The 21,658-nt window shown below is 38.8% G+C and overlaps 2 protein-coding genes across 5 annotated transcripts; both read left to right on the top strand.

Moving 5' to 3' along the window:
- Positions 1-5,772: 5,772 nt before the first annotated feature.
- On the top strand, positions 5,773-10,502 carry LOC121526473 (C-type lectin domain family 4 member M-like). Of its 2 annotated transcripts, XM_041813085.1 has the most exons (6): positions 5,773-5,864; positions 5,935-6,070; positions 6,172-6,432; positions 6,530-6,693; positions 8,921-9,060; positions 10,185-10,502. In XM_041813085.1, exons 1-6 carry the CDS (start codon positions 5,817-5,819, stop codon positions 10,330-10,332), a joined length of 897 nt encoding a protein of 298 aa, XP_041669019.1. In that variant the 5' UTR covers positions 5,773-5,816; the 3' UTR covers positions 10,333-10,502. The 2 variants fall into 2 exon arrangements, with proteins under 2 accessions (XP_041669019.1, XP_041669020.1); XM_041813086.1 differs by lacking the exon at positions 8,921-9,060.
- A 2,475-nt stretch (positions 10,503-12,977) lies between these two features.
- On the top strand, positions 12,978-21,620 carry LOC121525766 (CD209 antigen-like protein E). 3 transcript variants are annotated; one of them, XM_041811887.1, is made up of 11 exons: positions 13,008-13,158; positions 13,413-13,514; positions 14,002-14,259; positions 14,336-14,502; positions 15,846-15,982; positions 16,087-16,770; positions 18,520-18,636; positions 19,450-19,701; positions 19,792-19,955; positions 20,135-20,214; positions 21,259-21,620. In XM_041811887.1, exons 6-11 carry the CDS (start codon positions 16,653-16,655, stop codon positions 21,407-21,409), a joined length of 882 nt encoding a protein of 293 aa, XP_041667821.1. In that variant the 5' UTR covers positions 13,008-13,158; positions 13,413-13,514; positions 14,002-14,259; positions 14,336-14,502; positions 15,846-15,982; positions 16,087-16,652; the 3' UTR covers positions 21,410-21,620. The 3 variants fall into 3 exon arrangements, with proteins under 3 accessions (XP_041667819.1, XP_041667821.1, XP_041667820.1); XM_041811886.1 differs by having other exon boundaries at positions 20,081-20,214; XM_041811885.1 differs by lacking the exons at positions 18,520-18,636; positions 19,450-19,701; positions 19,792-19,955; positions 20,135-20,214; positions 21,259-21,620 and having other exon boundaries at positions 12,978-13,158; positions 16,087-16,476.
- Positions 21,621-21,658: the final 38 nt, after the last annotated feature.

Below are 21,658 nucleotides of genomic sequence, written 5' to 3'. Positions count from 1 at the left end.
GTGAGTGAAGTTTCACAGAAGGCAAATTCTCTTCTATCTGCGGCTGCCAAAAGCCCACATTGGCCAGAAGATCCTGCGGTTTATGTCACCAGTTCCGTGTCTAGTGTGTCATCTCTGCGGCACATGTTGACCTATGCAGCTGAGTGTCTGAAAAAAATTCATCAGTAAGCTTAAATTTAAGAGTCTTAGATTTTGTATGGGGCCAAAAGATGTGGAGATTATCTCCAGCCAGGGATGTAAATCACAGGTAAACTCTGTGTGTTCACTAGCAAAAGAGGAAGAAATACAATGTGAATCCCCTCAGAGCTTAAAATCAAGGATCTCTGTTGAGTCAGCGGTCCAATCAGTGAGTGACATCCTGCAGAAATGGTCTGATCAGAAACCAGACATCACAGAAGAGGCAGAAAAAGACACCTCTTTTGATGTTCACTATGCAGCGACTGAAATTGTAAAGCAAATAACAGATGGTTTGCAAGATGCTGACGTTAAAGAGGAAATTCCTGAGCCAAGGAGCCCAGCTAAACCTCGTGTGAATATGAGACCAATACTTGATACAAGAAGACACCAGCACTACAGAAGGGGTTCACAAAGTCAAATTCTACCAAGTTGTGCAGAACAAAATTGAGACAATGATTGAAAATCTACAAAATTCCTTTAAAAAAAAAAAAGACCCATACTTTGTGAGTCTTATACAGGTTTTAAAGTCCATCAGGCTCATGGAGGAAAAGAAGGCTCTGGAAGAATCTTTACCAGGAGTTGTTCCAGAATCAAAGCCCATTCGAAAAGTTTGCTTTCTGCTTCCGGATACACAAACTGTCCCAGAAAGAGATACGTCTTCTACGTTAGATTATGCAGACATCACAAAGGAAGTCGACCTCTTGATTTAAAAGACCAACTTGCCGCAAGAAAGACTGAAAGACTTCATGTCTAGTAACGAGATCCAGATGTTTGCGAAGGACCTGACAGATAAAATTTATGTTTATTTGAATCCCAGCAAAACATCTCCTTGTTCCCTTGTCCCATGGAGAAAATGTTACTCGGACCCTGTCATTTCCAAGAAAAGGGTGGACCAAACCACCCTTGAGGCCCTGTATATCATGGTAGAGGATGAAGTGAGAGCGTTCTTGCAGAAAGTCCTGCTTTGGTTGGATACAACCAGAAAGTTTCAGATGCGCTAACAGACATAGAAAATCTGATTCCAACTATACTGAACCCACCTGAAGAGATATGCAATGGCAAGAAGACAGAAACATCTGCTTCCAGTCAGCTGTCACCTCCTGACATGGCCTCAAAAAACTCCTCTTTATGCTATGACGACTCAAATCTACAATATCATTTTGATAGTTATATTTTGACCTCGCGCTATGAATGGGTGTCTTCACGTCCAAACTCACTTGAGGTACCCTCTCTGTCTCCTCCGACCTCCCTCCTGAGCCATCCATCAGCACCTGACAATCTGGTGACAGACTCTGAAAGGTTGTTGGTTAAAGACTATTTAGAGGAAACCAAAACCTCATCGAAGTTAACTGATAGGGTCCTTTTAGCTCCAAGTAATGCCTCATCCAGTGAAAGCATCAAAAGTACTAACAGCCTCATTGTTGCTCTGGTGGTGAAGCTCCAGTCAAAAGCGCCAAAGAAGGTCCGAATGTCCCTTAGTTTGGAGGATGTTGATACCGTCATCAGCTGTCTGTTAGAGAAAGCGATGGAGGAGATTGACTTCTCTGCTTTGACTAAAATCCAGGACGAGGAGATTTTTGTTAAGGCAGTGCTAAAAGAACTCTACGATGAATATGGATCTCCAGGAGAGACACTGAGGACGGCTTTATCAGATCAGACCCATTTTGATGAAGCTGTCCTTGAGTATGTGAAACTCCATCCGGATGCTTTCCAAAACGCCCCAAAACCAAATATAGTTACGAGGTTCTTTGTGGCACTGGGAAAAAAGATAATGGCCCCCTTTTACTCGTGCATGAACACAGGACTAAATTGCCCCCCACCTCCCCAAACAGAACCTTGATCTTCACTGTGTTGTTTCTCAAAGTTGGCATTTTGACAGTTGATGGCTTCCATTTAGGTGTCGCTAAACGCCACACTTAAATGAAATCAAGTCGAAATGTCAGCAATGGGGAACACACAGTAGGGTTGGCTCTCTGATTTGGGGTTCCATCATCCTTGTGGGTTTTCTCTGGGTGCTCCGGTTTACCCCACCAAATAAATTTTGGGGAAAAAAAATAAAGAAAGAAAATAGACAAACTTGTCTTCAGTTTTCTTGGCTGTAAGAGTTTAGGGATACAAGTGAAATGTGTCAAACTGATGTGACAACAAAGTAAGAGTATTTTATAGGTTGTATACTTTAAATTTGCAATCATAGTGCAGTATATGCGGCTCAAGGTCAGACACACAATGCTAGTTTTAAACAATAAAGATGCTTGGCAATAAGTAGAAATTGTACACTTCTTATTGACAGTTAAATACAGAAACAAAACACGCTGGTCAAATTAAAACATCAAAAAAATCCATAGTGCCTCAAAGTTCTGCTAGGAATAACCACAAACAGCTTTTGAAGCCAATCCACGATGGCTTCCATATCAAAATCGTTGTCTTAACCGAACCGGATCCATGGACATAATATACGTAGACGCCTCATTGGCTGTGTTTGACCGCTGCCGTGATAGGTCAGAGTGTCCGCCATATTGCCAGAGGCAAGACCGCCTCACAAGCTTAAACAAGTACATGAGGGAACTTGAGATTTGCTGAATAAAAAGCACTCATGTGGGACCATGAACGCGTGATAAATGCAGTTTTGAATACATGAATACACAAATTACAGACATTTATCATATCATGATTAGTGCATTAATGCAGACAGCCCTAGATGTTACATATTACAGTTAAGTTGACATTACGGGCAGTAGAAGTGGGTATATTCTTCATTTTAAACAAAATTCAACCAATTTTCAGAGTTTGTTTCCTCGTTTAACTGTTTCAATCCAAAAACCAAAAAAAGAATAAATGGTTTTTCAATTTCTGTCCAGAAACGAAAAACAAATAAAGCTGGCCACCTTGATGTCCCATTCAAAATAAAATATACTTTGACACCCTGAACCTTCTGGGGAGTCCCATTTTACAAATGACTATTTCTTTCATTATTTGACCAAGAAATCAAATGTTTCAAATGTAACCCAAATGCAGACATAAAATACAATTTAAAAAAAACAGGTGACTTCCACAAAAAACCTCTGATTTTGCCTTGGAATGGATGGCTGCATTAGTACAGTTTCTAAAGAAGACATTGATAGTCATTTTCTTTTAAACCACAAGGTGGAGACATTTCCCCCTCCATGTTTCAGCAAGTCAAGGCTTACAGTGCTGGGACAAAGTATTTGCCCCTTACTGACTTCCTGTTATTTTCATATTTGTCCCACTTAAATGTTTCAGATCAAATAACCTATTTTAATATTAGACAGATAAAAACTGGGTAAAAACATTCAAGTTTTCACTGATGATGGGAAAAGAGCCATCCAAACCTACCTAGTTATGTGAAAAAGCAGACCCTATAGCTTGTATTTGCTTTCTGTGTTGTTTTTCAAGTGGGGTTGTTTTGGCTACTTGTCAGTATATTACTGACAGAAGATTCTGGCTTAAGTATCATAATGGAAGCTGGGTTATACACACAATCATTAGCACGGATGCATTATCAAATTTTAGGGGAACTGAGCTGTATGTTTATGTAACCAAAATACACCATTGAAGAAAAATGAAGCAACAGTAACTAACCATTACCGTTCTGTATCACCTCTGATAAACTTTAAACTTGAGATGCCAGGTGACAATAATTAAGATATAAAAATTTCATATCATAATTATTGTGACCAAAATAAATGGGTTATTATCAGTATTACCTTGATAATGTTCAAATGTGCTGAAATGTCCAAAATGTAGATTTGTCACAATGAAATTCTTTCAGAGTATAATTTAAAAAAAAAATACACACACACACACAAATACAGTTGTTTTTAGGAATAAATTCACTTCTACTGTCCCTAATATCTGTAACATGTAATATCTAGGGCTGTCTGCATTAATGCACTAATTATGATATGTAAAACTGCATTTATCACGTGTTCATGGTCCCACAGGAGTGCTTTTTATTCAGCAAATCTCAAGTTCCCTTGTATGCTTGTATATGCGTGTGGTGGTCTTGCCTCTGGCAATGTGGTGGACATGTTGACGTACCACCGCAGCAGTCAAACACAGCCAATGAGGTGTCTACGTATAAATGTCTATGTAGGAACCTCCTTAAGCAGAATAGACAATTTGTATGGACCCAGGTAGAAGCAGTTCTCTCTCTCTCTCTCTCTCTCTCTCTCCTTGCAGTTGGTCAAGTGGAGCGGACCATCCATGTCCGTCTGATTGGAAACAAAACCGTTAAACTGTTTCCACATTTAGCACGTGAGTGGTCGATCCCTCCTGCACAGTCAAAGGTATAATCAAGAGAGAAAGATTGATATTATCGTGAGCGAAGTTGGCGAAAAAGTTGGACTAAGAAACAGAGTGCTTTAGAAACTCAAATATGCAAAGTTAATTTTATCACAAGCTCACAGTTCGATGTAAACGCACCAGGTGGAGATGACACAGGTAAGCTAGCAGAACCACGTGTTCAACACATAACAGCATAAACTGTGCAAACCACAATCTAAGTTTATGAATCAAATCAATGATTTGTATGATTTTATAGCCTATAAAATAACATATAAGTACACAACAAAAAGAAGCTCTAAGCAAATAGTAGCTATGTTGAATTGTTAAACATCACCTCTTCAGCAGCAGCAGCCCCTCCACCAGTCTGCTGCTGAAAAGAAGAGCCTTCACTTCTAATGAGAACAAATGATTGAAAAAAAAAAAGGTTTTATGAAGGGAACACATTTCAAGCAACAGACTTGTACAATTATAAAACCTACTTAGAAATTGAGTTGCATCGAAGATCACAATAATGAAACAGTCAAAATTATGAAATAAAAGTATAGATTTTTGTTCTTTTCTAATTGTGGGAACTAGCTTTCATTGACCCAAGAAAACATTTCCTAAAGTTTCAAACTTAATTTTTGCATCAGCAACAGTACCAGGCCCCAGTATTGAGCTCAGTGTAATTGTTGCTATCAGTAATACACCGTGCCCAAGCTAACTGTTGTTCTACGGTGTGAGCAATTACACAAAATGAAACTGTTTCCAAAATATGTATACCGGAATGCTAAAAGTAAACTTTCATGCTTTTTAAAAACTTAATAGCCTAATTAAACTTTAATGTAATCAAAATACGTAATCTGCAATTGAATAACTTAAGTGAAAGTTTTTCTTGTGAGTGGGTGTGGCTTCAGCTCATTCAACCTACACAAACTGCCTCATTTTTTTCCTGATTTTAAAGCTTAATTTGATAAACTTAGAGATGTTTTTCATGACTGAAATTTGGCCTGGTGGTTTATTACACAGTGACCTCATACAACAAACTAAAATAAAGATTATTTTTTATCACTTTACAGGGACTTTAAGGGGAAGAGAAGAAGATTAGCTGGCTGCTGCAGAAAAAACCTATAGTGTTATTTTGATTATATCAGTATGTAAGATGATGTTTCATATTATATCTTGTTTGAAAATATATCTATATATTTGAGAAACTCGAGTCCTTATGCCCCCCTTATCATACACGCACACACAAACAGCCTGCATCCCGTTTTGTAATATTGACACAGCAGATAAAAGTGACATGCTGTGGAGAATTCTGAGAAACAACCCCAGGACCTGAGAGGCATCCAGACATGGTTTCAAATGATGAAAACTACAGAGGTGGAAGTTCTGCAACAAAGGTAGGTATTACTATTATTATGACATTCATAGTTTTAATATACATATTAAAGAGTGGCTGTGCACTTCCAGGTTTCTGTTGGTTCAGGATTTCTGAGCACTGTCAGAGTTGGGTCCAGAAGTCTCCCACTTTATCCTCGGATTATTCTGTGCTTGGGACTGCTTGACACTGTTCTGATCATAACGGCAATTGTCATTGGGGTTTACTGTGAGTACAACCATAAAGATATATTTACAACCTAAAGCTGTTATGGTTTTCAACTCTTTTTCTGGACGTGAAATCTTTCTCTAATTCTGTGCTTATCACAGGTGGTACAGCTACTGAGAAGTCAGCTCCAGACCAAACTGCACAAACCCTCTTAATAGAGTTCAAGACACTTCAAGAAATGCAAACTGAAGTAATCCAGTCTCATGAAGAGGACAAACAAGCATTAAAAGAGGAGTTGAAGAAAAACAAAGAACTGAAACTGCTTGTTGAGCTGAACCAGAGTTCCTGTGATCGACTGCAGACACAGATTGAGTCTCTTCACGTAGAGAGAGCAACACTGCAATCCCACATTTCTGATATTGGTGAGAGGCTGTTGAATCCTTTTATTAATGACTTCTGTTGTCAAACCTTGTCCTGATGTAACTTTAGCTTTTTTTTTCAATTTTTTTAACTCAACAGAGGGCAGTTGTGGACGATGCCTTTCAGGATGGCAACTAATCAACTCAACATGCTACTTTCATTCTGTGTCAGAAACTAGAGCCTTCAAGAACTGGCAAGACAGCATGGTGGATTGTATCAGCCGGGGGGGCAACCTTACTGTAATTAATACCTGGGAGAAGCAGGTGAGTTTAGGATGCTATAGACAGAAATAGTGGTGGACGGGGAGCCATCTTTTCAAAAGTCCCATGAAGTGTAAGAATTTATGTTCATGAAATAACAAAATATATATGGGCTTTCTACCAAATTCATCCAAGTTGCAGTCCCATACTAAAAAACACATTTAAAAGACAACAGGATATTCATAGCCTTGATATTTATTAATGTCATGCTATGATCTGTTCAATACAAATGCATTAGTTCAGATAGCATTAAATTAAATATATATAAAATGTCCTCCTTTTTATGACTTTGCATTGGGAAGTGGCTGTCCCAAACTCTAATGCCTAAATTTCAATGAATAATAATATCATTTAAATGATTTTTTTAATGGGTTTATTTATATATCTTGTTGATTTCTTTTAAAGGGAAGTTAAAATATTCAAATTGATTTTGATAGCGTTTATTGTCATTGTACAGGAATATACAACAAAATTTGAATTCAAGAAATACACTTCAAAACACCTGTCCCATGTTTTCATGTCACTACTGAAACAAGATGAGTTAGGGTCTATAGGTTGAGCCTGTTTTCAGCTACAAACACCAAAATTTTACCAACAATAAAGGCAGACTTTCTCTCTCTGAAGGCCAAATGGTGAGTACAGAAGTAGCGCTGTTTTAAAGTTGTGTTGCAAAGTCTGACAAATCGAATGCATTTTTTCCAAGAGGATCTGGCTGCAGATCTCAAGCAGACCTCTATGGGGAGGCGTTCAACAGCAGAGCCCTACAAGAGTACCTGGTTGTAGCTGGGACCTCCACTTCACACCAGAAGTCAGAAAATCGCCACTATATCTTGTCCTCTAATAACGGAAGTCACTTTAACTGAACATCTTCTTCGTTGTTTTCTCCATGTGTCGCCGCCATGTTAATATAGGCAAGTCTGCCACACAAGGAAATACAAATAGACAAAGAGTTTTTGGGTTAAACAAGCACAGCGATAACATTACATTAATTTTAATGAATCGATTTATGATCCAAATTCAAGTATCACTGAGCAGAGACGTAATACGCAACGGGAGATTGGTTGGCTGGCGGACGTCGACTGCCATGTTGCCAGAGGAAGGTCTGGCAGGTAATGCAATACAAGTAGACAAGGAAAGTGCAAGTTTTTGGAATAAAAAGCTCAAACGACAAGATTACATTGATTTTAATGAGTCATTTCAAATCAGTGGTCCATATGAAAATAACTGATAGTGAAATATAAAATCAGAATCCTCTTTCTTGTATTTTCTCAGTTAATTTAATACAAATATTTTTGATTTATATTTATGCATATAATTGATATATAATATATACATGCATACTCATATATTAATATAGATCACGAGGTAGAAATGATTCATTAAAATCATTTTAATCCGATCGTTTGAGCCTTTTACTCCAAAAATTTGCACATTCCTTATCTACTTGTATTGAATATCACATCTGGGCCAGCCAGCCAATCTCCCGTCGCATCTTATGTCTGTGCTCAGTGATACGTGAATTTGGATCATAAATTGATTCATAATAATTGCTGTTAAGTGTTCGCTGTGCTTTTTAGTCTGAAAACTCACGTATTTTTTGTCTACTTGCATTTCCTTATGTCCTGCCTCTTTTAATACGGGGGTGACACGCAAAGAAAACTTTTTTCTTCATACATACATACATTATTTACTTGATTTACCCGTTTATATACAAACTAATACACTAAATACATATATACATGTATATATATAGACAATCCATATATGAAGAAAACAATGAAGAAGACATTCAATTTAAGCGACTTCCAGTATTAGAAGATGAGATATGGCGGCGCTCGTCCGACTTCCAGTATGAAGTGGAGGTCCTCGGCTGCATCCAGGTCACTCTCGACCTCTACACTGGAGCGTTCAGCAGCAGACCTCTCCACTAAGGCGATGACGTATATTACCCGAGCAGAAATTGCAAGAAGATTTTCAGTTTTTTTTTTTTTTTTTTTTTTTTTTCATAAAACTGTTTTGTTGTGTAAAATAGCCACTTACCGGCTGTGTCCGAATTCACACACTCATTACCTACTCCCTAAACACAAAAATGATTTTGGACACTACTCCGGCCATGGGAAAAGATGTCATCGCCAATCCAGCATATCGAGCTGGGCCTGCTCTGCAAATCAAATGTTGCTGTGTTAACTTTGACTAATTCTACTGTTGTTTGACCCCTGTTTCCACCTAGCTCAACCTGTATGAGTTTCTACCAAAAAAGGATCAAAGCTTACAGTTCGGAGCACAAAGAGGAGCCTGGATCGGCCTTAGATATATTCAAGCAGACCGCAGTTGGGTGTGGTTAAATAAAGTGACTCTGCACGGTCCAGGGTAAGAGCTCTAATCCACACTAGAGATTGAGAGACACAGATGAATATAGAGCACACCAAATCCAGATGATATAGCCAGACACCACAGCCAACTATATAAAGGGTGCAACATACAGTACAAGGCTTAAAGTCAGTATGCAGTAGCCGTCCAATTCCTACCTTACTGCATGCTATTCCTACTGTATCCAAGACAACAGCCTTCATATTCATTCCAATATTTTGAGGACTAGTCCATCCAGTCCACTCAGATGTTTTGTCCGTCATCCTTCTTCTAGATGGCCTGGACTTCATCATGAACTAGCTGGCTGCTTCCCTCTGCCGTATCATAACTGCTGCAAAACAATCTCTGCGCTAGTATTGTGTTTCACTCTAAAAAATTGCAACCTTGCAAAACAGGATGGATTGGCCAGATTTCATGTCTGTCATCAGGTAGATGCAGCTTGCAAAGTTTCAAGTTAAAAACGCTTGTGAATCTGCGTCCTTTGAGCTGAAAGAGGCAGTAGCTACAGGCATGGTTTAGTTGCAGCCACTGCAAGCCTGTAAACAATGGTGGCAGGTGAACAGATTAGTCTAAAGACTAAGACTAATTAAAAATAGCTGCCAAAATTAACACTGTTCTGAAGAGCTCACTCTGTGCATGGATCTGTGATGGATGCCACCTTTGCAGTAAGACGGTTCATGATATTCCACAGTCAACTGTAAGTGATATTAATAGAAAGTGGAAGCACTTACGAAGAACAGCAACCTAGCCACAAATGCAGAATGAATGGGCACAAATTCCCAGAGAAACACTCCATAATCTTGTGAAAAGCCTTCTTAGAAGAGTGGAGGGTCAACTCCATATTAAAGTACATGTCTTTGAATACAATGTAATTACCGTCCCTTTTGGTGTAGTGGTCAGGCTGCCTAATACTTTTGTCCATATAGTGTATTTGCAACCTGACACTGATGAGTGGACGCAGTTTAAGACAAACTCAAGAACAGAAAACAGAAAAGAAATGAAGAAATGCTGTCACAGTTTAGTTTCTGTAAGAAATAGATGAACAGGTACTAAAATGTATTTAAAGAGCATACAAGATTATGCTGGCAGCACCACTGAACAGAGTTTTTATTCTATCTCCCTAGGTACTGGAATGTCGAGTCGCTCAACAACCAAAATGAAGGAGATGAGTCTTGCGTAGCAATTCTGAATATGAGAACCCCAGAAAGAACGTGGTTTCATGCATATTGCCGTTTGGAAAAGGAATGGATATGTGAAATGGAGCCAAACTAGCTGTGGAGAGAATGATTGGTCTGTTATCAGATGAGATGAAAATCTCTCCATCATATTAAAGAAGCTAAGAGAAGAAGATGCTATGATGTTCTTTTTTCAAGTATTATATGTCTGCAGTGTTCTTTTTTGAATAAATATAAGGAAGTATTAACAAAAGTGGATTATTCATTTCTTTGGGCTGTATGCTGGGTTTTAGTTACACATTTAAAAGACATTAGAGGGACTGGAATGCATTCATTCATGTAATAACTGAAAAGAAAGAAATGTTTTATTTTCTAATAACTACAGATCGACAAGTTAAGATACTTTTAGAAATGGACTAAAACTGCATACCACTGATTATAAGATTAGTTCAAGATTAATAAACACAGTTGTTTCAGTGTTGGTAGGTACATCACAATAATGCAGCTGCAGGCAGCTATAAGGAAACTTCTCATAACTTCACTTTACTTTTTTCAATTTTGGCATGTTGCAGCCCGATGCTTCAGTCAGAAAAAACACTTTTTATTCTAATTAATCTATACTAATCATGACAAAGTTAAAGCAGAATTTAAATTATTTTTTATTTTTTTGCCATGAAAAGCAGCTGGATTGGCCAGATCCTATGTCTGTCATCAGGCAAATCCATCTTGCAAAGCCCTACTCTGAAACAACTGTGCCGAGTCTGAAACTGACCCGACCAATCAGCATCATTTCAGGAGCTGGAGGTGGTATTTATGGGCAGGGTTTAGTATTACTGGAAGCTGCTGCCTGTGTAGCCTTTAGCTTGGATGTAGCTATAGCAGAAATGCAGTTTTATCAGAACTGAAACATATTGCTGATTAAAACAAGAGCGAAGAGCCACTTCTCTCGCCTGGTCTGGGCGTGAATTTTGTTTACCGACAAGCTCCACTGTTCATAAGCTACAGTAGCTCCCGTCTGTCGAGCTCAGGTTACTATAGCTGCACATGCCCACTACCTCATTTTGTCTTGTCTCTCTGATTGGCCTATTATAATGTGACAGACAGAATGCTCATCCAATCATGTTCTTAGAATTTTTTGAAAAGTCCTGCCTTTCCCAAGCACTTTGTATGGGAGATTTCCCAGATATAACCATGAAATGTATTTATCAAACAGTCTATTTGGCATGTCAGGTTAATGTTACTGTACTTCAGACTGGTAAATCATGCTGTTTTGAATGCCCAACAGATATATATTACTGTATTCTGTATCATATAATCTGTATTTAATTTACAATCATATTTAAGCATAATAATGACATTCACTATTTAGTAAAACTATAACAAGAGCAACGTGTTTTAATCATACAAACGCATAACTGAATTGAAGGAATAGCCTCTTAGCTAGTTAGCAGCTTGTTCACTAAGATAGCCTTTTGTTTTTAAATATACTCAGGCACAGCCTTGACAAAAATACTGGGTGCAAGAACATCAGACATCACAGACAATCCCGTAGGAATGAATGGACTTGTTTACTCGCCCCCATAACCATATACAGTCATGGACGAAAGTATTGGTGCCCCTGGAATTTTTACAGAAAATATTCCATTACTCCCAGAAATTGTTACAATTACAAATGTTTTTGTTGTATACATGTTTATTTCCTTTATGCACATTGGAACAACACAAAAAAAACAGAAGAAAAAAGCCAAAATTGACACAATTTTACACAAAATTAAAAAATGGACCGGACAAAATTGTTGGCACCCTAAATTTAATATTTGGTTGCACACCCTTGGGAAAAAAATTACAAAAACCAATCACTTCCTATAACCATCAACAAGCTTCTCACACCTCTCAACTGGAATTTTGGACCACTCTTCTTTTGGAAACTGCTCCAGGTCTCTCAGATTTGAAGGGTGCTTCTTGCAACAGCAATTTTGAGTTCTCTCTTAGGTGTTCAATGGGATTTAGATCTGGACTCATTGCTGGCCTTTTCAGAACTCCTCAGCGCTTTGTCTCCAACCATTTCTTGGTTCCTTTTGAAGTATGTTTAGGGTCTTGTCCTGTTGGAACACCCATGACCTCTGACGAAGACCCAGCTTTCTGACACTAGGCCCTGCATTGTGGCCCAAAACCTTGTGATAGTCTCCAGATTTCACGATTCCTTGCACACAGTTAAGGCACCCAGTGCCAGAGGCAGCAAAACAACCCCAAAACATCTTTCAACCTCCACCATGTTTGACTGTAGGTACTGTGTTCTTTTCTTTGTAGGCCTTATTCTGTTTTCTGTAAACAGTAGAATGACGTGCTTTTCCAAAAAGCTCTACCTTAGCTCTACCTAGCTCTAGCCAATAATTTTGTCCAGCCCATTTTTGAGTTTTGTGTAAAATTATGTCAATTTTGGCTTTTGTATTATGTTTTTGTGTTGTTCCAATGCACATAGATGAAATAAACATGTGTATACCAAAAATATTTGTAATGGCAACAATTTCTGGGAGAAAAGGTGTATTTTCTGGAAAAATTCTAGGGGTGCCAATACTTATGTCCATGACTGTATAAGTGGAAATGTTGGGTAAAGAGCGCTGATGATAGTGCTTATGGTGATATTTCTCTGCCTTATCCAAAAATATGCACAAGGTCCTTAGCATTCAGACCAGTGTCTAAACACAAAGACACACGCAAACACGCACACACACAACAAACATGCCCTTTCACTGGTAGAAGCAGCAGACAAACAGATCGATATGCTCTACTTTCACCAACATAATGGAGGACTTTCAGTCACAGGCAGAGTCCAGGGACAACATTTTCTTAAAACAGAAGATGTCTCGGGATTTTGAACATAAATATGGACGTTCTGGATTTCACCATCAATCATTTGAAGGTACAGCAAACCTTTAAAATCTGATTTCCAGCAGTTATTGACCTATATCCAACTTTTACTACAGACATCTGCTGTTTTCTTCTTTGAACTGATTCAGTTACTTTAGATTATACTATACTTTTAAAATATGACAGAAATTATTGAATATAATCCAATTATTTTTGATGTGTATTATGTTAACTATAACCAGATCATTTAATGCCTCTGTAACCTGTAAACTATTACGATATTAACTCATAAACATTTGTTTACAGAGGGAGGATGCTTTGCATTTCTACGCCATCGAAAAGTTATACTGGGTCTTTGTCTGCTGAATGCTGCTCTGTTGATAGTTGCTGCCGTCCTTGGGGGTTACTGTAAGTATCTGAGTTCACAGAAAAGGCTGATTTCAGAATAATCTGTCTGTAGAGCTGGGAGTCACAGCTGAGATTTAACGCCATGTAGATACACTATATTGGACAAAAGTATTTGGCCACACCGGTTAATTATTGGATGCAGGTCTTTCAATCAGACCCATTGTCACAGGTGTGCACCTGGCTGCGCAGTCTACATTTGGAACATATGTGATACAAAAAAGGGTTCTGGAGGGCTCAGTGACTTCAAGCATGGTACTGTGATGGATGCCACCTTTGCAGTAAGATGGTTTGGGAAATTTTATCCCTGCTAGATATTCCACAGTCAACTGCAAGGGAATCAGAAAGTGGAAGCATTTAGGAACAACAGCCACAAAGCTGAAGACCATCTAAAATCAAAGAGCGGGGTCAACAGCTGTTTAGGGGCATAAAAGTTGGCATCACTCTCCATACTCATATCTTTTATTTACCTCGTGTTTTCATGCTTCAGGTGCCAAAGCCATCAACTTTCAGGTTCCTGTTTCAGCTGCCACGCCCCTCATCCACGAGATGAACTATCTCCGAAACCAAAGCGGTATCATCAGAGCCACGCTGGAAGCTAGGACAGCATTGGCAAAAGAGCGTGCCGGTCAAGTGCAACTAAAGCTGCAAGTAAAGCAGCACAAAAGCAGCCTGGACAGGCTTCAGAAACAGATAGAGACACTGCGTACAGAGAAGGAACAGCTGCAGTCCAATATAACTTCATTGGGTGAGCAGGTTTACATCATTTAACTATACTATGCAAATATGAAGGGTTTAAAATGTTTAATTTCTTGCTGTAACAGAGGAAAACTGTGGCAGATGCCCAGTCGATTGGATTCTTCTCAAATCCTCCTGCTATTATTTTTCTACTAACCATGAGTCCAACTCCAAAAAGAACTGGCCGGATAGCAGAGCGGACTGCCACAGTAAAGGTGCAGAGCTGCTGGTGATCAATAACTTGGACGAGCAGGTGAGTCAACAAATTAACGGAAAGACTCAGTCTATATCTGCCCTTTGGCAGATGAAAATACATTCAGCCCCTCCCCCCACTCCTCATGTACGTATCCACATCTAAAAACATGTAAATGTATGACAAACACCGTTATTCATAATTTTTACAATTTTTTTAGACTTTACCATTACATAAAATCTAACCTTTTTGAGTTTTAGAGAGGTTAGAGATTTAGCTCTGCTTATGATTTCCCTCTGCCTCCAAAACGTTCGTACGCATGGGTCAGGGTGTGCTTACAGGTGCACACATATTGCAATCAGGTCTGTTTTTTTAAAGATCACATACTTTTGAGTGGGAATTAACTTTGGTTTGCACACCCCGTTTTGTGCGTTCGAATGTTTATAAATTAGACCCAAGAGCTGAACAAGGGCAGAGTGTCGGTGGCTAAAGTCAGGCCAAAAGCCAAACAGGGGACGTACAAAAACATCACTGCTGCAAGGAGAAGCTTTCGGTGTGGCTTTTTGCTCTTGTTTTAATAAAGAAATGTGGTTGAGGTTTGATTAAACTGCTGCTTTTCTACAGCTTAATCTGAGCTTATTGCTACAAAAGTATCAGCTACTGTATACACTTGCTAAACGTACAACGAAACCCCACCCTAAACAATCATAAACTCATGCCGAAGCAGATCAGGAGAAGAGCAAAAACATTTTTTCCGTCATGAAAAGCTTTGAGTGCTGTTCTTTGTGCTTTAAAGAAATGTGGTCATGTTCTGATAAAACTGCCATTATATGATAGCTACATCCAAGCTTATTGCTGCGCCGGTGACAGCCATCACTATTGGCTTCCAGTACATCTTAACCCCGCCAGCTGCTGCCTCTGTTTTTTTAATGATGCTGATCGGTCAGAACCATTTACAGGTCTGGCACAAACGTTGTAGATTGGAGCTTTGCAAGATTGATTTGCCTGATGATGGACATGGAGTCTGGCCAATTCATTTGCTTTGCTGGGTTCCTATAAAGAACTCAAAAGAAGATGTCAGTCAAAAGTCGCAATTTAAAGTACCAACAGTAGAAATGTGCTTCACCAAAGTGCAAAGGTAGTTACTTTGAGCCAATCAATCAGATTACAAGGGGGCCCATGCCGTATGCCCCTGCGCGTAACTACAACACACTGTGAAGTCGCTTCTTTTACGTATGACCTCTCAAAATCAACAACAAAAAGACAGGTAACACCTCAGGTCTGAGAATTAAGGTAGTTCCTCTCTATTAAGGGCCTCTAAGTTCTGCTTGATCATACTTACAGATACGATAAACTGAAAATCAGCAATTAAAAAAATTCAATCAGCATTTTTTCTCTTACAGCAACTCCTCACTACCCAATTTCCGAGTCAGAGTGGCATCGGTGAGTGGTGGGAGAAGGGATTTTGGATGGGCCTGACTGACGTGGTGACAAAAGGAACATGGGTGTGGGTGAACAATGTGACAGAGGTGCTAACAATGTAAGCATCTCAGATTATAAACAGATTTAACAAAACAGAACCATAAATAACATAAAAAAAAAGATTACCTTAATTTTTCTTTGTCTCATTGTGATGCATAAAAGGTACTGGAGGAGTGGACAGCCGAGGAGCAGTGGACCTCAGAGTGGGGACTGTGCTGCTTTGTTTTACTTTCCTGACACCATCAGGATGTGGTACAATGGGAACTGCCAAAACCATCAGTATAACTGGATATGTGAGAAGCAGGCAAGCACAATATGAAATCACAATAACTGAAGAAATGATCTGCAAATGTGCAAAAACTTTTAAATAAACATGCTACAGCTCTACAATGTTATTGTCTTTTTAAAAGTTTGAGGTTTACTACAGGTATCTGTGTGCTGTTCTAGCATATACAAAATTAGATTTGCCACAGAAATTTTTATGAAACTCTTTTTGACATGTTTGATGTCCCACCCTGTACCTTTTAACTCTGAATAAACAATGAAATCAGACTGTTGTCAGGAATTGAAACTTCTCTCCAAATTGCCTCACGACCCTGTAAATATTTAACAAATGATCTGGATTTTGTGTTTGTGATGTTACACTCGTGCTCTCACACAGGGCAATGTCCTAACAAATAATCTCTCCTGGACAAACACATCAGTCTGCCTTAGTCTTTGCAGTAAAAATGGAGGACAGAGAAAATTCAAGTGGGACTTTTGGTGGTGGTTTTAACAGACTGATTAGTCAAGATGAAGTCAGTGCAGACGACAACACGCTTGACTCAAACCAGGAGAAGCAACAAGGTAACGTAGATAACTGAATTTATGACTGCTGAAATAATTACATGTCTGTGTTCTCTGCTCTTAGTCGAAGACAACACTCGCTTCTATGCATTCTGCAAAATAGTTCCTGCGCTTGTTGTAATCTAAGCTTTGTATTTATGTATTTACTGAAGCTTTAATGTATAGCTTATACATTATTATAAAATGTGAATAAACAGAATACGGTTATTTGCAAATCATTCTCAACCCATATCCAATTGAATACAACCCCCAAAACAATATATTTAATGATAGAACTGATATTTTTTGTAATATATATATATTTATGCCTGAGACATGTTCAAGAAAACTGGGACAGTAACATGTTCACCACCGTGTTACATCACCCTCCCTGACAACACTCTATGACTGTATTTTTAATGGGAGACAGGTCTGTATTGCATGCAGGCTAGTAGTAGTAGTACCCACAATCTTATTTTGAAGCCATGCTGTTGTAACTCATGTCGAATGTGGCTTGGTATTGTCTTGTTGAAATAAATCGAGGCATCCCTGGATGGAGGCATGTGTTGCTCAAAAACAAGCACTGCAAAATCTGTGAGGTCAATTAACACTGTCCAGGTTAAAGTCCCCATAAAGTGATGAAAAAAAAAATCTCTGTATGTTAACTTTGTTGTATGACAGAGCATCACCAGGCCAAATTTCAGTCATGAAAAACATCTCTAAGTTTATCAATTTAAGCTTCAAAATCATCAAAATGAGGCAGTCTGCTCAGGATGGTGTGGGCGTGTCTGCTGAAGGAGCCGAAGCCTCACCCACTTTCGAGAAATACGATCCTCTCAAAGTTTAAAAAAGTTTGTAATTAGAGCACAGCTGCCTGGCTCTGTTCCAGAGCAGAGAGACAGAAGTTGGAGATTAAATTTACTGTTTTCTGGCACAAATCTCTCTGTTATAATGATTTTAATGACCCATAGGTCGCTGTGGCTGATTGATTTGGGAAATTTACCTCACAATGAACAAAAACACAGCAGCAGCTGGCTGTTAACTTTCAGTGAAGGCAGTGACGTCAGCTAAGGACAGAATATACTGAGATGAACTGATCTGTGATTTTAAATCATTGTAGCGTAATGGGAGTGGGGTAATTTCCCATCAAGACCTGTGATGTCATGGGTTTCTATTGCCCCGCTCAAATAAAACCAAGCCAGGAAAGAGGTAAACAACTTTCTGATGGTCTAAATTAAAAATTCTGTCACACATTGATCTCAGTGCTTTTCACATATTTACAGCAGCCTTATTTCAAAATATCTTGTGTGTTAGGAAACATTTGTATTTCACTTCACAGTGACTTTGATACTGATGCTTTTACACTGTCTATCTGGGTCCACACCACAGAACATTGATTTGACTCTTTTTTGAGGTATAAATGGACTCTTCTTAACACTGAGCAGTGTCACTTTAGCTTTTAACTATTAATCATTGGATCCCAAAGCCAATTTTTGCTATTTGTTGTCCGCTTCTTTGTTTTATGCGAAAATGACTGTAGAATCTCAACCCTTTAAGTGCAATCAAGTTATAGACTTTTTCAGGACAACCTGGATTATCAGAACACGTGTGCTGCACAGATGTCAGATGAATGTATCAAAAGTTAAATGACCAGAAAAACAGTGAATAGAACTTAACACAATGCCAAGATCAACACTGAACATGCTTTTTCACATCTGCATTTTTCACGTCTGCATGGCCTGTATGTTGATCTAACACTTCTCTCTGTAGTGTCCATGTCCATGATGGGACCTAGATCCAGTTTGAATCATTACAAAGTGCTCACAGGAAGCCTGGCTGTGCTCGCTGTCATTCTTCTAGCTGCTGATATCGGCCTTGGGGTCTATTGTAAGTCACTGCTAATCAATCAAACTCTCCTTGAATACAACACTGACAAAAATAGTTATTAGATGATTATGAGGTGACATTAGATACAAAGGCCAAAACATTAATATGAATATTTCAAAATTTTGTTGAAATCTAAGACTAGTATTCCAACTTTTTGCAGCAACACTTTAAATTTAGCTCAGGTTCAGCCCATTTCTCTTGATTGTTGCTGAGATGTTTCTACAAGCTGCACTTCATGGTGCCATCATAACAAAAATCTGGCATGTGTAACAACTGCTTGTACACAGTGTATTTTAGACTTACTTCTTGAGCTGAGCATGAAATAACAAGATCAAACAAAAAGAAACAATGTTACCAAAATTCCTGCAACGAATCATCGAAAAAGAAAAGCACGTAAAATGCACACAAGGGTCCCAGAGGGTTAACAAAAACGTCTAAAATTCTTTTTTTACTTCGTCATGGGGAACTGAGTGTAGATTAATGAGAGGAAAAGAATGAATTTAAACAACTGCAGCATCAGGCTGCAGCCTAAATACTTCAAGGGAGAATAGAGAGCTACACACACGTCAGGTAATCACAGATGCGAGAGGCATGTAGGGACACAGGAGGATCTGAAATGAAAACAAGGTAATCATCAAAATAAAACAGGAAATACAAGACATGAAATATCAGGGAGGAACTTAAATATCCTGATGGGATGACCAAGTTAGGAGGTGAAAGATACAAATTAAGGTATTAAACTGTTATTAACTGTGCATCAACTGTATAGACGTTAGCATTGCTTCATTAACACTACATGTTTAACACCCACAGATTATAAACTTACTGATGGGTTCCATTTAGTCACGGACATCAACAGTGAGCTGGCTAAACTGCATGCTTCTTACAACACTGCCATCCAGAAAAGGGATGAAGCCAAGAAAGAGCTGGAAAAAGCAACCTCTGAACATCAGGTTATGAAGTGGGAGCTCGAACACCAGAGCATAACATGCAAAACATCTGAAAAAGAGGCTGACAAACTTCAAACTGACGTTGTAACATTGAGATCACACCTGCCAATGCTTAGTGAGTCCTTTTATTTTGTCTTTGACTATTGATTCTTTGTGGTTTTTAAGGCATACATAATTATCATGTTTCCTTCTTCTTTGGCAACAGAGGAGGGCTGTAGACACTGTTCAGCAGGATGGACTTACACAACCTCAAGGTGTTACTACTTCGCTTTCTCCAGTACCCTTATACGCAGAACGTGGCAGGACGCAAGAGACTTCTGCAGGAAGCAAGGAGGCGACTTGGCAGTGATAGACAGCAGAGAAAAAAACGTAAGACTCCACCAATATTTCTGACCTTTTTTTTCTTCATTACCACTTCATATGTTTTTCTGCATGGTGTAAGCAACCCCCCAAAAAATGACTGTTTGTCTTTGTGTCATCCTTGGTATTATTAGCTGGCATTAACTGAGCTGATTAGGGCTTATAATAAAGAAAAAGCTATGTTCCAGAGTGGTTTTTGGATTGGACTGAGGGATGTGGATGAGGAAGGGAATTGGAGATGGCTGGATGGGACACCTCTGACTGTCAGGTAACACAACTCTTTTAAGACAATTAATTTGTTTGAATAGAAAGTGACTGAGCAGATGACAGTCATTAGCACTGTTCACCAAATAAGGTGACATGACTGTTCCCCTTAACTTTAGCAAGTACACAATATGGACAAATGTATTCCACCACCTGAGAGCACAGAGGTCAGGTACTGATGTTAGACTAGAAGGCCTGGCTCACAATCTCCCTTCCACTTCATCTACAAGGTGCTGGGTGGTCTTCATCAAATTGTGTCTTTATAGTCCTTGGGCACAGTCACGCTGGAATAGAAAAGGGCTTTCCCCAAACTGTTGCCACAAAGTTGGAAGCATAGCATTGTCCAAAATGTCTTGGTATGCTAAAACATTAAGATTGGCCTTCACTGGAGAAAAGGCACCTTGCCCTAAACCTCAAAAACAGCCCGATACCATTATCCCTCCTCCACCAAGTTTCCTAGTTTGCACAATGCAGCCAGGCAGGATTCGTCACTTCACAGAACACGCTCCCGGTGCTCCACTGTGATTTTATGAGGTCTTCCGCTTGGTGGCTGTTGTTCCTAAACGCTTCCACTCTCTAATGATATCACTTACAGTACACTGAAATATTCAGTAGGGATGAAATTTCACAAATTACCTTATTGCAAAGCGGCATCCATCACAGTACCACACTTGAAGTCAGGTAGCTCTACAGAACGACCCGTTTTATATCACAAATGTTTGCAAATGGAGACTGCATGGCTAGGTGCCACACCTGTGGCAACAGGTCTGATTGAAACACCTGAATTCACTGATTAACAGGTGTGGCCAAATACTTTTGTCCATATAGTGTACCTGCAATTGGTACTTGTTGGGTGTTAATTTACAACACTGGTTTGAATATTTTCTTGCTGTGATAGGTTTCTTCATCCCAGCTCATGGACTCAAACTCACACTCACACTCAAGCTAGTATTACACCGTAGATGCTATATCCAACAGTTCAATACTGTAGCATTCCTTATATCTACCCCAAAGTATCATTATAAATGTGATCTGTTATTCGTTTTAGCTTCTGGAACACTGGAGAGCCCAACAATCAGGGAAATGAGGACTGTGCAGCTACATATCCAAGAGATAACCCCTTCTTTTCCTGGAATGACGCTCCATGCAGTCACCATCTGAAATGGATTTGTGAAATGGCACCAAGGTTTAACAATTAATGGTTGTGCTCAATAAATACATTTTTGGGAAAGTGATCCAAAGAATTAACACTGTCTCGATAAAAATACTCTGAAATATTATTTTTATTTTTTGTTTATATTTGTTGAGACTACAAAATGACAGGCTAAAAAGTACATCAGATTGTTGAAATAACCTATAAAATGTAAGTTACTTCCTTTTTTGTAATAAATAAAATCTTTAAATTAACAATATACAAACAGTGTTTATTATTTTAATACAGCTCTGTA

Source organism: Cheilinus undulatus, linkage group 18 (genome assembly GCF_018320785.1).
Source record: "Cheilinus undulatus linkage group 18, ASM1832078v1, whole genome shotgun sequence".
Taxonomy (NCBI): Eukaryota; Metazoa; Chordata; class Actinopteri; order Labriformes; family Labridae; genus Cheilinus; species Cheilinus undulatus.
The sequence above is the reverse complement of the archived record's forward strand: the minus strand, read 5'-3'. Positions and strand labels throughout refer to the sequence as shown.

Excerpts from the sequence above, each read along its gene's own strand:
- LOC121526473 (XM_041813085.1), top strand. The coding sequence starts at position 5,817 with ATGGTTTCAAATGATGAAAACTACAGAGGTGGAAGTTCTGCAACAAAG. Across the intron at positions 6,071-6,171 it reads AATTGTCATTGGGGTTTACT|GTGGTACAGCTACTGAGAAG; the intron begins GTGAGTACAACC and ends TGCTTATCACAG. Across the intron at positions 9,061-10,184 it reads GTGACTCTGCACGGTCCAGG|GTACTGGAATGTCGAGTCGC; the intron begins GTAAGAGCTCTA and ends CTATCTCCCTAG.
- LOC121525766 (XM_041811885.1), top strand. The coding sequence starts at position 13,041 with ATGGAGGACTTTCAGTCACAGGCAGAGTCCAGGGACAACATTTTCTTA. Across the intron at positions 13,515-14,001 it reads TGCCGTCCTTGGGGGTTACT|GTGCCAAAGCCATCAACTTT; the intron begins GTAAGTATCTGA and ends TTCATGCTTCAG. Across the intron at positions 14,503-15,845 it reads TCAATAACTTGGACGAGCAG|CAACTCCTCACTACCCAATT; the intron begins GTGAGTCAACAA and ends TTTCTCTTACAG.